The 15,969-nt window shown below is 36.5% G+C and overlaps 2 protein-coding genes across 2 annotated transcripts; both read right to left on the bottom strand.

Annotated features, from left to right (window-relative positions):
* Positions 1 to 1,260: 1,260 nt before the first annotated feature.
* LOC307162246 (eotaxin-like) lies at positions 1,261 to 9,780 on the bottom strand. The gene is made up of 4 exons (XM_079877457.1): positions 9,678 to 9,780; positions 9,409 to 9,517; positions 9,016 to 9,285; positions 1,261 to 1,278 (listed from the first exon to the last, which is right to left on the bottom strand). The coding sequence occupies exons 1-3, from the start codon at positions 9,745 to 9,747 to the stop codon at positions 9,093 to 9,095; spliced, it is 372 nt and encodes a 123-aa protein (XP_079733583.1). The 5' UTR covers positions 9,748 to 9,780; the 3' UTR covers positions 1,261 to 1,278; positions 9,016 to 9,092.
* Positions 9,781 to 13,598: 3,818 nt separating this feature from the next.
* Positions 13,599 to 15,969, bottom strand: LOC307162073 (uncharacterized protein). The gene is made up of 5 exons (XM_079877147.1): positions 15,797 to 15,969; positions 15,354 to 15,568; positions 15,124 to 15,235; positions 14,269 to 14,364; positions 13,599 to 13,961 (listed from the first exon to the last, which is right to left on the bottom strand). Exons 1-5 carry the CDS (start codon positions 15,907 to 15,909, stop codon positions 13,673 to 13,675), a joined length of 825 nt encoding a protein of 274 aa, XP_079733273.1. The 5' UTR covers positions 15,910 to 15,969; the 3' UTR covers positions 13,599 to 13,672.

Below are 15,969 nucleotides of genomic sequence, written 5' to 3'. Positions count from 1 at the left end.
GGTGTCTGTTCCTGAGCCGGAGCCGGTGTCTGTTCCTGAGCCGGAGCCGGTGTCTGTTCCTGAGCCGGAGCCGGAGCCGGTGTCTGTTCCTGAGCCGGAGCCGGTGTCTGTTCCTGAGCCGGAGCCGGTGTCTGTTCCTGAGCCGGAGCCGGTGTCTGTTCCTGAGCCGGAGCCGGTGTCTGTTCCAGTCCCTGAGCCGGTGCCTGTGTCTGTTCCAGTGCCCTGGCCGCCCGAGGGGTCGTCTCCGCCCTGGCCGCCCGTATTACCACAGTCTCAAGGTCCTCTTCCGCTCCACGGACCTGGCCCTCCATCCTGCCCCCGGATCCGCCTCCGGGCCACCTCCCACCTGGACAGTTTTGGAGCGTCTGGAAGCCGCTCTTTGGGGAGGGGCTATGTAACGATCACCAGCTAGAGCTGCCCTTGTGAGCCACCAGAGGGCAGTCCACATCAGACTATCATATTCACTCACTAACTACATTTCCCATAACTCACTGCCCGGACTCATCATCACTTATCACTGATCACATTCACCTGTACCTCATTCACTGATTGCATTCACCTGTCTCATCATCCTGTTAGTCTGTCTATATATACCTTGTTCATTCATTCACTCGCCGCGAAGTCTTGTTGTACTGTTAGTCTGCATTTCCGAGCATTTTCCCTGGTTTCATGTTTCTTGGTTTTCTGGATATCTTGCCTTGTTCCCTGGATTACTCTCTTGCCTCTGGTCCCTGCCTGTTTTGTTTGTTTGTTTATTTGTTTGTTTGGACTGCTTACCTGTGTTTCGACCATTCCCTGTTTTTGGATTACGATTCTGGATAACCCTTAAAATAAAGCTGCATTTGGATCTCTCCCTTTGTGTCTCCGAGCAGTTCGTAACAATTATATTGTTATTTTATAATTTTATTCTTTAAAGACAAAGACTTGTTAATGTTTAATGTTCATTTAACTTTGAACAAACTGTTGCCAGTAAATAACATAAATTTAAATCTACAGTAAGTTACTGGCAAACAGCTGCAAAACTACAGCAAATTTTTTACAGTGTAGGTGTTGTGTGGCTGGATGTATTAATCCACATAGCTCTCTCTATTTACTCCCGAAATCTGAGGCAGCCAAGACGAGGTGGAATTATTTTGTTTTTAAAGAAAATGCTCCCTCAACTCTACCGAAATTCGTTTATGTACTTGCGCACTTCTTATAACTTACTGTTTACTCAGCTCTTACGGTGATTTTCTGAAGTAAAACTGACGCTTCATCTTTTGTGTGATGTACAATAAACTTTATTAAAATCATCAGTATATGTTTGATCATCATTCGGACCTGATCCGAAACAGCAGACTTGTAGGCTATTAATAATGGATACATACGCAGATGACAAATACGTTATAATAACCATAATTAAACTACTAAACTATACCTGTTCCATCTCTATACAGCACTCTGACTCTGTAGGCATTATTGTCCGACTCGAAATGAACACCGTTACTGAGAGTTTCTGATATTATCATCATTCCGTGAGATGAAATTGTCCTGAGAGACTGAGCGTGAGCTCATGAAGCTCCGCCCCCTGTGCTGTGCAGCAGCAGCTTATTTGCATTTAAAGGGCACACACTAAAACAGCGCGTTTTTCTGAGCCCCAAAAAATGACAATTTAAACATGCTGTAAAAAATGATCTGTTGGGTATTTTGAGCTAAAACTTCACATACACACTCTGGGGACATCAGAGACTTATTTTACATCTTGTGAAAAGGGGCATAATACGGGACCTTTAAGTCAGGACCTCGGTTTAATGTCTCATCCGAAGGACAGGTATGCTCTTTTATAAAGCTATAATGTCATCTCCACTAAAATTAAGGTATTACAAGTTACTCCAACAGTGTCCGTATTTCTGAAGTGTTCATTCAAATTTTAAATTGTTAAAACTCACATGATGACATCAAAGGAACGTCCACATCGCTTTTTGCTTTATTAGCTGTTGTACATGAGATTGGTTTTATTTGACTTCTGCTGGTCTAAGTTTTAGTTTCTGTTATAATGATTGTTGTAATTGTAGTTGAAATCAACTTTGCTGTTGTTGTAGGACACAAATAATATTTTATGGAAGGTTCCTTTGTCAGTGCCTTCATAACACGTTTTGTCTATCTGTCACACGGATCTGAACAAATTGTTATTTTCTTTCACATCATTGTATCCAGTTGAGCAATCATTAAAGTAAAACTGACCTCTGTTACTCGCACAAGTACAAATATAAAGAAACAAATTTCACAGAATGAGAACCACAGTGAGTTTTTTTTCAAAAGCAGCATAAAAATAGCACTTTCTTCCTTTATCAGTCAGTGTACTAGTGTACAGACTCTATGGTGAAAATATACAGAGTCAGTGTGTTTCTAAGAAAAACTCAGGTGTCAGGACGGGCTAAATACACCAAAATGCTAAATGTTTTACATAATACATAATTGAACTAGGGTCTATTATCAAAATATAACCAAACAAAAACAATACTATTGCAAACATTAAAATAATAGAGAATATTTTATTTGCTATCAAAGGCCATCATTTTTGTACAAATCTTTATTTATTTATTTAGTCTTTAAACCTAAACCCATTCACTCATTCACCAACCCATCCATGCATCTGTCTATCCACCAACCATAATAAAGAAAAAGAAAGTAAAGTTTTTATTGGGGGTCTATGAAGGTATGGAGAAGATTGCAACAGAATTCTTCGAAACATATACATAGATTGTGTATTACAGAATTTATTCTGATTAATCAACCAGTTTCCTGCTGCCAGTAATTATGAAAGTGTTTTCTTATGCCAAAAAAGTACAGAAATAAAAGCAATAAAAATACAGTCACAAATACTGCATTCCCATGCATCAGAGCAATCTCATGAAAGATTCAACATCTGATTGGAAAACATTGTCTTTGAAAGGTGGAGAAATTGTAAGTTGTGTTTTGCAAAAAAAATTTGTTGCTTTTTTTGAAAATGTTAACATTCATTTAAAAAACAAAAAAAAACAAACAAAGGAAAATCACAATCACTTGTTTCTACTTTGAGAAAAATAAACTGAATTTATTTTATTTAAAAAAAACTGAAAAACAAATGACAGACAAAATGATTTTGTTTCAGCACAATATTTTCCACAGTTTTAGTCCTCACACTTCTTGTAAATTTTTTTAACACCGCTTCTCTCTCTGTTCTTTGGCGATTCACACAGCACCGACAGGCGCCGACCAATGAGGACAATCAGGGGCCAACAGGGGTCCAACAAAAGCCAACTATAACTGCCATCTATCGGCGTCTGTTGGTGCAGTGTGAATTGGCCTTTATCCCACTTTTTTCTGATCTCTTTTCTTTGGGACCCTAATGGGCTTTTGTGCTTGTCTTTCATTTTTATTTCTTACTCTTTTTTCTTGTGTTTACTCTATACCGCCTGCTATTCAATGGCAACTCTGTTGCTGTCACAGGATCTGCCCTTCCTCTACTTTCCTCTGCTGATGCTCCTTCTGCAGGTACAGATTCCTGCTCTCTGGCCTTCTTCTTTGCTTCATCCACCTTCTGCATGGCCCTCTTTGTCCAGTTTCTATTAAGATCAGAACAGAGTATTTTGCCAGATACAGTCTGGATCCTGGAAAAAGGAGGATGTTTTGTTATTAGTGCTCAGTATTTGCGGATTTATCTCTTTACTTTCTCTTTTTATGGACTTCTAGTATAGATAACTTCATATTAAAAAGATTTCCAGGGGCTTTACCACTGCAATTTATTTATTTGGGTTACACTTTATTTCGTTCGTCCACTTTGGACATTGTAAGTAGCTTTGCAACTATGTGTCAATGAACTAACTGCCATTAATTTGCAACTACATGTCAACTAACTCTCATGAGAGTATTAGTAGACTGTTAGGTTAGAGTTAGTAGAATAAGTTGACCTAAACTTGCAAAGTTACTTATAGTCAGTAGAATGTCTGCTGGGAGAGCATCAAAATAAAGTGTTAGCAGACAGTCTACTAATACTCGAATGACTGGTAGTTCACATGTAGTTGTAAAGTTTCTGTATAGTTACTAGAATGTCTAAAGTGGACTACAGTCAAATAGTCAAATAACCAAAGTGTAACCTGCATCTGTAGGCAAGTCTAGTTCCTATTAGGGACTTGCATCTGTAGTTTACTTACATAACTGCTTTAATGGGACACAGTCCTTCAGTTTGTATTCTGTAGTTCAATACTTTCTCTAAACTCACTCTCCTGTATCCTAGCTTGAGGCAACAACTCGGTGGAGGTCCATCTGTATATAAACAGAAATAATTTTTTACGGTTAATTCATTTTTCATACTTCATGTTGATTTAATATTTCAGTACATAGTTATCTTTTTTCATTCTCACACAAGGCAACATGTTCACAAAACCACTCGGTTCTATGTGGCAGAGCTACAGAGGTAAAGCTCCGAAACCACATTTGCACTAGCTTTAACTTTACTGTCACTTTACTTCACACCCTTGCACAAGCCATAAAACCGTTTACAGAGAGAGAGAAAAAAAACACTTACCTGCAAACACACGGAAGGACCCTAAAATCACCCCGAAAATACAAACTGTGAAAATCAGCATCGCCTTGTTCATGTCGACTGGCCAGACTGATCTGACCAATTTGGATGATAGTATTAATAAAAGAGGAGGAAACCGCCTACCTGTAAGACATACTGGTAACATGGGTGCTCAGTGGAAGACATGACTAAGTGTTAATTCATTTACCCATGAACTGGAATAAAAGCTATGATAATATTTCCAGTGGTCAAGAGTAATCAAAAGAAATCCCATCTGAGACCTGAAATGATTATTCATATATACATGAATTTATTTGTTGATGCTTCATTCGGTGTTTAATGTTTTTTCTCTTTGTTAATGGACAATTTTTCTTTTGGTTAATATGCAGTCACATTTGCTCAGCGAAATCCAGTTATTTCAATATCGGTAGTTTTGCGTGAAGGCGAAAATGTCCCACACACAGATTTCGCTCGTGTTCAAATTTGTCACATGAATTTGCTGCGTTGACAAACAGAAAGCTAGTTACTGCACCTATAGACTAATCTCTAAAGCAATGCCATAGAAGATCCATTTGGGTTTCCCAAAGAACCTATGTGAACATTCTTAAAATAACCATTTTTGTCTTGTGTTCACATTTGTAGTTCAGTTCTCTTGTTTCTTTTGGTGGGGACCAAAAAGGAAGATAATGCATTTAGTCCTGGTTCACTTAGCGTTCACACTGTCATTTTTATTTTGCAACTGAACTTAACGAACATCCAAAGCAATGCTGTGTGCTGGGCTAAATGTGCTCGTTGTATGTGTGTACATATTGTGGTATTTGACCAGCTAAAAGTTTATAAAATGTGTAAAGGAGTCAAAAGAGTGTCAGGAATCCCTTCGTCACACAAACAAACATCTGCTGCAAGGAGATGGCCTTTCCCACGCATGTGCCGAACTGTAATGGGCTTAACGTAGCTCCCAGAAAAAAACAGGTAAGCCTCAGCATTCTGTCGTTTTTATGGACGCATCTTATGATATCACGTCCTGTTTTTAGATCGTTTTTATGTCTTTGGTCCATGTTGCGTTCATATTTTAAGTCAAACAGCACCAGAGTTCATCTGGAAGCGGGCCGAGACCTTTTCAGTGTTCACACTTATTTAAATGAACCGCACTAACAGAGCAATCGCACCAGAGTTAGTTTTAATCGGACCAAACCTGCCAAGTGTGAACACACCATTAGTTTGAAGAACATTTTAATAATCTAAAGAACCTTTTTTTTCATTAAAGAAACTTTATAGGGTTTATAAAGTTCCATGGATGTCAAAGGTTCGTCATGAAACTATAAATGCCAATAAAGAACCTTTATTTTTAAGAGTGTAAGATAATTCAATCATTTAAAATCAACATCACTGACTGGACTTTGATGCATTAGTGTTATTGAAGAAGAAGAAAAACCACCTACCTAACCATTAGCTTAATTTGTGGTAACACAGGGGCTCAGCGGAAGACATGTCTGGATAGTGGCTTCAGCTGCAGACAGGATTTATTTACCTACACTCTGGAGTAAAAGTCATCACAGTGAATCATAAATTCCCAGTGGTTCTCAGTAACAGAAAGTTACTCAGTAAATTCTCAGTAACAGAAAGTGGCAGAAATTTGATCCAAAGTGATTGTAAATCTAAGGTATGGGCCTAAATTTTTTTAAGATCATGCATTTTAATGTAAATGAAAGATCTTTTGAAATTTAAAAAACAGCATTTATTTGAAACAGAAATGTTTCATTATAAATATATTTTACTACAACTATTGATGGATATAATGCATCTGTGCTGAATAAACGTAAACATTTTTTTTTTTAAATGGTCTTACTGACCCAAACGTTTTAGCGGTAGAGTAAATTAAAATTTGAATGCAAGTTCTTGGTCTTATTGTGCATGGTTTATTGATCATTCATTGGTTTGTCCTTTTACTCTGTGCTCTGCTTAAAAAAAAAAAAAAAAAAAACCTTTTTGCCTGAAATAATACCTTTCAATCCTTTCCACCAACCACTGGGCCCAATGTTCTATCCAATCAGTTTCTGTCAAATTACAGAAGTAAAACTTGTATACTCTTACAATAATCAGTATGGGTTCTGCATATCAAAAAAATAAAATAAAAAATTCAAATAATAATATGTTCCATTACGGTCAATAAAATATGACTAAAGAGTTGACTGTCAATAAGAAAGGAAAATGAGAGGTTTGAAAGTCAAACCACATGCAAATATGTAAAACAGCTCATAAGCCACAGGTACACTATCACCGTCACTTTAAACCAGCTACAACTGCATATGAAACTGCTCTTGAGCTTATCCACACATCACAGGAAGTACAGTGTCATTGCACAGCATCTGTCGAAAATGTATTCATGTCTGTTGCCTTCAGATTCTAATCCTATGATGAACGCCAAGTCAATAAATAGAACATATTTGGTGTCACATGATTATCATTTGCTTAGCTAAAAGAGAATTCTAAAGCACATGTCTTGGAAATAACATGCATGGAGCCTAAACAAGGGGGGAAACCCTCCTAAACCAATGCTAGCTCTGTGTATTAGCAGGTTCTTCCTCCTACAACAAACATGCAGTGGTAGATGCTCAACTTCCCCACCATTAACCCACAAACTGAGCTCTCACAGCGAGGCTTAGCTTTCTTACACCCTACAAATATGGAGAGCATTGTGCCTTTGATTTCAGCCATTTTGGAGCATCATACAGTAGTTTGCTACACATACAGCACTTTTCCATCTTATCCAGTTTTTACCTATCTTTGATTGTTCATTAATAAGGTGGCCTATGACAAATTGCTTATAATGTTTATCATTTGTAAGTCGTTTGTATGGAGGCTTCATCTAAATGAATAAAAGCAGATGGTATGGCTGACAAGGTTATCAGTTATCCAATATGTCTTCACCTCCCAGGAAAATGTAAGTATTTTACAAGGTGACGATTTCAAAAGAATTCGTAAGATTTGATGATATGAATGAAATGTATGATTTTTAGAAAAAGGTAAGCATGAAGTTCCTCCCCAACCCTTCCCCTAAACCACCAATGGCTCGCAAGCAGATCATACGGAAATATGCGAATGAGATCGTACAAGTTCATATGAATTAGCCACCAATTTGCCAAAATGTAAAGTCTAGTAGAATGGGATGTCTATAGCGTTATTCTGGATGTGTTTTTTTCTGTTGCTCAACTTGAATAACTCAAATAACTCTACTATACATCCCACATAATGCTCATCATTCACTTGATTCTGTGCCCTTTATGGGTGTTAACCGACAGTTGATTGAAAGTTGTCTCCTTGCCATTTAGCACAGCTGAAAAACCACAAGGAGGCGTAAGATGATGACTTACCAAATTAACCACAGGAGAGAAATGAGGACATTTGCTATTCCTCAGAATTGGGGAAGTGATGTATAGAAAAACAATGACCTACTAAAGTGCCTAATAATTAATTACTTATAAGAGCAGTGAGAATATTCCAAATTAGTTCTGTCCCTTTTTTCAAATACAAATCATATTTACTTATACATGTATATAAATTTGAAACTAAGAATTAAGGCAGCAGCCAATTACGATCACAGTGTAAAAATGTAGATGCTATTGGAAAGTGGTTTCTAGGGCTAAAAAAAAAGTGGTTGATACTTTTTGCGCCAAGCAAAAACAATAGCATTTTTTTCAACTCTAAAAACTAGTGATAAATGCCATTCACATAAATACATGTGCTATTTGTACTAAAGTTTAAATATTTACAATAGTGGGTTGGAATATAATTATTCAAAATAGCCTTAGTTGGCTATTTGCACTCTTGAAAAATACACTTATTACACCATTAAAGGTAAATGACACATATAAATAGACACTGTATTTTAATTGCCTATTCAAGGCATATTGTTTACCCTAAAAGTTCAGTTTAGTTCTTGATGTCTAAGGGGGTTTTCACATTCAGTCCATCCAGTGCATGTTAGAATTTAGTCAGAAACATCTAGATTTGCGCTTGAGATATTTCATTTCTCACTAGACGTTACACCACTGTACCATAGGAATAGTTTTGATTTTTTGCCTCTGTAGAAAAAACATTTTTTTTTTTTAATGAAAAGAGTATTTTTAATGAATAACATTTGAGTTTGCTTTAAATAAACAGACACGGGTCCATCTATTTTCTAAACCGTAACTTGTCTACATTTGATGCCGCACATATTTATATTTAAAGCTACAGCTTAGACTACAGGAATTAAATACAAGCAGTTCAAAATGGTCTGGTTTATTTATGGCAATTTATTTGACAACATTACCTCTATACATAAGAAAGCATAATTACATCAAAAAACTATTAGAGAAATAAAAAAATATAGATATTAATAGATAGTATAGAATATGAAAATACAATCTTTTTTGTAAGAAAAATACATACATTGAATTTTATATATATAAGTGTGTGTGATGTACAATAAAGTGCATGCTATCTCAAAAGAGAAAACCTTTTAAAACTGCAAAATGATACTGGCCAGTTATAGCAGTAATTTTCATCCAAAGGTCTGCGTATCAATCTGAGCCGATGACCGAGTCATATTTGTGGTTGGTGTATTCACAGGAGCCGCTGTCACAGATTTACGAGCTGACTGAGGTTTCTTCTTTTCGTCCAGGTACTGCATTGCTTTTATGGCCCATAGTGAGGACGGATCCGAGCAGATTGTGATCCCTTTCATTGTACGAAATCTACAGAATGAAACAGAACAGGGTATTATGACACATATCAGGTAAAATAAAGCTTTCATTATCCCTTTAGTTTGCGTCTTAATAATACAAGATAATTCTGCAGAAATCTAAATGAATTCTCACCTCACAGCATTCAAAGAGAACAAGGGTTTGTCCTGGATGATGTAGCTAACTAGATTCTTCACAGGAACTTTAGTATTTGAAGTAGTTAGACAGCTTGAAGGAACAGGACCTATTGGAGATAAAAGCAGGGCATTCATTTTAAATGTGAACTAACACTAAATGAAAGACCTTGCAAAATACAATTATCATCACCATATTCATTAGCAGAAATGAATTCAGTAGCAACACAAAAGACTTTCTGAATATTGGTAAGAATGTGTGAAACCCACCTTGCGCTGAGGACGAGACCAGAAGCCACAGCAGCAGAACTGCATGGAAACCCAACATATGCGACTTCATTTTCTAGATTGTTTGTCACCTGTGATGTGACCCTCAAGAAAGACGATGTCTATTTAAGCTCCGACCTGAACTAGGGCACATGGAACAACCACCCACTAACACAGCTCCACTCTCACGCCACCACAGGCAGAAAACGAAGTAATACTAAACAAACCACTACCCAGACTACTGGTTAAGGTTTTTATTAGTCAGGACAGTATGGTCACATTACGTTTAATTCCTTGAAGGTATAACAAAATGTCAGGTAAACTGATGCTGTAAATGTGTACAATTCAGATAAAATACAATATTGGTAACACATTACAATAAGGTTCAAACCTTAGTAAACATGAACTAAGAATGAACAATACTTCTTCAGCATTTATTCATCTTAGTTAATATTAATTTCAACATTTACTAAGACGTTAATAAAATCAAAGGTTGCATTTGTTAACATTAGTTGTTAATGTACTGTAAGCTAACATGAACAAACAATTAAGAGCTGTATTTTTATTAACTAACATTAACATAGATTAATAAATACTATAACAAATGTATTGCTCATTGTTAGTTCATGTTATTAACTAATGTTAACTACTGAAACTTATTGTACAGTGTTACCACAATGTTTAAGTATTTATATCAGAGTTGGATTAGAGGACATCTAACACAATGTGTATTTGAAAAAAAGGTGTTTTGAATATGTAAATAGCATAATTCATCTTTGACAAATTGCACTTTGCTTTACTTTTAACTCTGGTTGATGCATTTCTTGATTTTGATTTTTATAGATCATGGCGGTCTGCTTCCTTTCTCAAACCACAAATTGGGGGACTTTACTATGTAACATTATCAGAGCGCACATCACATCCTTGTGGTTGAATGTTTTTTAGCAACGAGAAAGCACCCAGTGCAAAACTGAGCATGAACATCCAGTGATGTGAAGACAAGACCCAACATTGAGGAGAGGAAACACTAGCTCTGCATCCGAAATCGAATACTTCCCTACTAGTAGGCTATGCAAAAAAACAGTATATGCCAACAGAATAGTGTCTGAATAAATAGTACTGGAAAAACAGTAGGCCGAGAAGTCCCCGGATGACCTAGTACTTCTGGTGAGTTTCTGAAATGTGCATTCGACGGACACTCTACTATCCCATGAGGCCACAGGAGAGGATTTGTGAATGGCTGACAACTGACACCATAGATCACGTCAATGACAACATTGCGAACATAGTATGTCTGAATTTCATTCATACTGCACACATTCATACTATATAGAACATAGCCTACTTTTTAAAGAGTCTTAAAGTAAGTTTCATGTAGGACCTACTATACAGTATGTGATTTTGGATGCAGAATAAGGCTTATGCACAGTAGATATGGGGTAATGGGACTAACAAGATACCAGGAAACAATTAAGGGGGAAACAGGAACTAAACAAAACTACTTTATTTCTGCTAGCTAGGCTATATCATTATATTAGCCTACTGAAATAATTAAAATCATACTGTATGCTAATGTGGTATTTTTTATATTGTGGTGTGTAGCAGTACAAGTGATTAACTGGAACACATTTTGGAAGTGGGAAATTTCAGTTTGGATATTCCCACCTTCATTCTTTTCAATGGTGCAATGGAGGACGAAGGCTCAACCCACTAAAGAGACCAATGTTTTGCTGACCTGTAAAGATGGTGCGGAAAGCAAAAGCTTGTCTGCATCCATTGCAAATCGCAATGTTTTTACTTCCTTTTCAGCCTAAGATTTTCCGGGTCAGTTCTTCTACCTAAGGTTGTTTCGCCAAGTTTATAGTGTAAATGCAGATATCTTATTAAAGATATCACTTTTAAAAGATGTAAGCTGGTCGTCAGAAAAATTGGATATAGTCAACAAATTGGAATTGGAATTAGTGTAATGAGGCCAAAGGTGGTCAAACTAGTTGCCCAGTATGGTCTTTCTGGTAAAGCTGGTTGACCCAGATGGTCTTGCTTAGCAATTAGATGAACATGTAATTGTGAACACAAATAATGGTCTTTATAGAAATGGACTGACCTGCACATATGTGCTTCATTAATGCACATAGACAAACACTTGCATTAAACTGTGTGTAATGACCTTGTGCACCTTGTGTTGTGGACCTAGTTTTGGTAGTATGCTATTACGAATTCAGCCATTGATAACATTTTTGCGTTTTAATGCCAAATATGGCAAAAACTTAAAAGTCATGAAACCAAAATGTTCTGATTTGCTTTTATAAAATGTGTGTATATATATATATATATATATTTCATTAAACACATGGTTAGCTTATATTTCTATTACTACGGAATAACTATAACTTATATTTCCCACTCTTTTTCCATGACCTTCCCAGTCACTTTTGTTTATGAGATGAGTCTAATTTAAAACTAATTTTAATTCAGTACTGTATGTCAATTAATTGCCACCATCTTAGATATTACGTCAAAAGACACTGAGGATGGGGTTGATCGATCTTCACAAGCCGGACTTTGTGCACAGCTCCACTGATCCAAGTTTTTTGGAATGCATGAGTCATACTTATATGCTGATTATGCCACACTTACTGTGCATGAGATGTTGTGGCAAATGAACAAATGGCATATATAGTTGAACTTGTAACTTGACACAGCATCTTAAAAATGTGCCATTCAAGAGCAAGTCCCCAAAGAAGCAGCGAGACCCAATAGAATCCAACTTTAGGGCTGCAAACCACAGCACCAGGCCAGCAGTGTCAGACCAGAAGTTAAGGCTGTGGTGGAGAGTCTCACGGAAGTTTTGGCATTTGTCAACTGTGTCCTTACTTCTGGTCTGAGACTCTGACTCTGCAGGTGGGAATGTCTCACAACAGATGGCACAGCAGTAAAATAGTTTTTTAGAGCTCCTTTGCTCTTAAGAACTTTTGTCAAAAACGCATGATCCTATTAACACATTCACAACATTTTTTATTACTGTGAAGCTGCTTTGAAACAATCTCTATTGTATAAAGCGCTATATAAATAAAGATGCCTTTACTTGACAATGTTGTTAGGTGTGGTGGTGCTCAGAATTGCTCACGACGATGAAGAACTTTGGAGGGAAGACTTTATGAACCAACGCATAGGAACTAGAAAGAACGTAGGAGTTAAACACAACCAGACATCAATGAGAACCGACAAAGGCCACATTTACACATAGCCGGGAATTTAGAGAAACGAATATCCCCCCCCCCCCCTCCCTCCCTCCCTCCCTCCCTCCCTCCCTCCCTCCCTCAGTTTTCAATAATAACATCGTGCACACAACATCGTTTTCAAAAAAGTTGTCATTTACATCAACCCGCATAAATACGCCATCGAGCGCCAAACAAATTGTAGACATAGGGCGCTCACATGACGTTAAGCATTTTCTGGTGCATAATGTGACGTTTGAGAACCCAAAACCCTATTTCTCCCAGTTGACACGGCAACACATAACCGGCATTATCAGAAATCTCCACTTTGGCCGGAGTTTTTAGAAATAATCGTTTTCTGTGATAAAAATGGGGTTTTCGTGTAAATGAGAGGCCAAACCGCAGTGAAATATCTGCGTCTTCCCTTCATGTAAACGGGGCCTAAGGGAGAACACCATACACTGATGACAGGAAGGAACTGATTAGACTGATTAACAAAATACAGCTGAACTAAATTAACTAATGAGGACTAATGATGGAGACAGTGGCGGGAAACTGAACACAATGAACACAGAAGGAAGTCCAAAAACAAACAGACATGCAACAAATGTCTATTTGAAATACATATTCTGTAAGATGTCCTGAACTAGTCTTGATTTCTGAACAAAATATATATAATAAAAATAAAAATAAAAATAAAAACATTCTCAGCACAGTTTTTTATTACAAGTCATGAGGTTAAAAAGGAATTGCACACACACAAAAAATATAGAGATAAAACTAAGAGCCTGAGTATTTGTCCTGCTCCTTTTTCAAACAAAAGTCATTGTAAATAAATGGCTCATTCTTAATGGTTGATTCCTCTTCCTCCTGTGCCAGCCCATCCAGCTGAAATGTCTCTGTGGTTTCAGTAGATCCTCTCCAATCCTGCTCCAGTGTGGTTACTGGGATACGAAGTTCTGTCTTCTTTCTTGTTTTCGTGGGTGTTGTGTCCCCTCTATCTGTTAAGTTCTGTTTGTAATTATAAACCTGCTTCTTCACTGGAGTAGAGCTTACTCGAGTTGTAGAGCTGTAAATAAGCAAATTTACACATTATTCTTTAGAAAAAAAAGTTTGACAAGTTTTTAAATATCTTTAGAATATAGTAATCAATCAAAAATGTTATTAATTCACAATTGTGCACAATGTTTTCTTGAACTTTGTAGACTCCTTTCTTCTATTACAGACCAGGTAATTTATTAGTAAATTATTTTATTTCAAATAATTTTCATTCAAAGGTCTGTTTATCATGTTACCTCTGAGCTGATTTTGTGTTTATGCTTGACATTTTCTCAGGAGCCGCTGTCACAGATTGACGAGCTGTACTTGATACTTACTGAGGTTTCTTCTTTGCATCCAGGTACTTCATTGCTTGTATGGCCCATGGTGAGGAAGGATCCGAGCAGATTGTGATCCCTTTGATTGTACGAAATCTACAGAACGAAAGAGAACATGCCTTCAAAAAATGCTCTCATGCAGTTACTAGAGAAGCAGAAATATCTATCCATCTATCTGAGAGATATGTGGAAGTAATTATAATTTTAATATTCTTATCTTTACCAACCCTAGTGAAAAATAAATATACCATAATGTATTTGAAATACATTTATTTTATGCTAAGTATACTACATATTTACATATGTATGTAGTTAATATAAATACCCTGCAATTGTACTTTTATTAAAAATTAAAGTCTGCTAAATTATAACAACTAATTTTGTACTTAATGCACTTTAGTTATCCAGAAATAGTGCTGAGGTCCAATTAAAGATATACTTAAGTATATTTGATTGTGCTAAATGCACTATTTCAAGTATACTTTAGGTACATATCTGCATTTAAATACAGAAATTAAACAGAGATCATACTATCCTTACTAATAGTGATACTAAAACACATTTTAGGCTTAATATTAAGAAATGTGCATTGTGCAATAAAGAAATACTCCAAATAAAATTATTATTATATTTATATCAGTAAGTCTCATATGATATGTCAGTAAATATGTTAATGGATTTGTAGTATACTTGAAATAAACATATTATAAATACATTTTGGTACAGGTTTTTTTCATAGGGTAATTAGACTGGTGTAATCAATCACTGAAGGATCACTTGTTTGTAGTATTCCTTATTTGTCTAGTCGGTGAATAATATTATACCTACTCTGCCAAAATCTGAATGGATTCTCACCTCACAGCATTTACAGGGAACAAGGGTTTGTTCTGGATGGTGTAGCTAACCAGATTCTTCATAGGAACTTTAGTAGTTGTAGTAGTTAGACAGCCTGGACCCATTTCAAAATCTATCAGATAAAAGCAGGACATCATTTTTTTCAGTATTTTGAAATAAATCACTATTAATGAAAATGTTTATTACTACTAATAAATGCAGTGATGACACAAGGACGTATTTTGACAAACCTTCCTCCCCTTCCTCCCATCCCAGACCATCCAGCTGAAATGTCTCAGAGGTTTCAGTAGATCCTCTCCAATCCTGCTCCAGTGTGGTTACTGGGATACGAAGTTCTGTCTTCTTTCCTGTTTTCGTGGGTGTTGTGTCCCCTCTATCTGTTAAGTTCTGTTTGTAATTATAAACCTGCTTCTTCACTGGAGTAGAGCTTACTCGAGTTGTAGAGCTGTAAATAAGCAAATTTACACATTATTCTTTAGAAAAAAAAGTTTGACACAAGTTTTTAAATATCTTTAGAATATCGTAATCAATCAAAAATGTTATTAATTCACAATTGTGCACAATGTTTTCTTGAACTTTGTAGACTCCTTTCTTCTATTACAGACCAGGTCATTTATTAGTAAATTATTTTATTTCAAATAATTTTCATTCAAAGGTCTGTTTATCATGTTACCTCTGAGCTGATTTTGTGTTTATGCTTGACATTTTCTCAGGAGCCGCTGTCACAGATTGACGAGCTGTACTTGATGCTGACTGAGGTTTCTTCTTTGCATCCAGGTACTTCATTGCTTGTATGGCCCATGGTGAGGAAGGATCCGAGCAGATTGTGATCCCTTTGATTGTACG

The sequence above is a fragment of the Squalius cephalus genome (genome assembly GCF_949319135.1).
Source record: "Squalius cephalus genome assembly, chromosome: 7".
NCBI classification, from domain to species: Eukaryota; Metazoa; Chordata; class Actinopteri; order Cypriniformes; family Leuciscidae; genus Squalius; species Squalius cephalus.
Note: the sequence above shows the minus strand (reverse complement) of the source record. Positions and strands in the feature narration are given on the sequence as shown.

Coding starts and splice junctions, on each gene's coding strand:
- LOC307162246 (XM_079877457.1), bottom strand. CDS start 9,747: ATGAAGTCGCATATGTTGGGTTTCCATGCAGTTCTGCTGCTGTGGCTT. Junction 9,518..9,677: donor GGTCTCGTCCTCAGCGCAAG/GTGGGTTTCACA, acceptor TATCTCCAATAG/GTCCTGTTCCTTCAAGCTGT. Junction 9,286..9,408: donor TTCTCTTTGAATGCTGTGAG/GTGAGAATTCAT, acceptor TTCATTCTGTAG/ATTTCGTACAATGAAAGGGA.
- LOC307162073 (XM_079877147.1), bottom strand. CDS start 15,909: ATGAAGTACCTGGATGCAAAGAAGAAACCTCAGTCAGCATCAAGTACA. Junction 15,569..15,796: donor AACACAAAATCAGCTCAGAG/GTAACATGATAA, acceptor GCTTATTTACAG/CTCTACAACTCGAGTAAGCT. Junction 15,236..15,353: donor ATGGGAGGAAGGGGAGGAAG/GTTTGTCAAAAT, acceptor TTTATCTGATAG/ATTTTGAAATGGGTCCAGGC.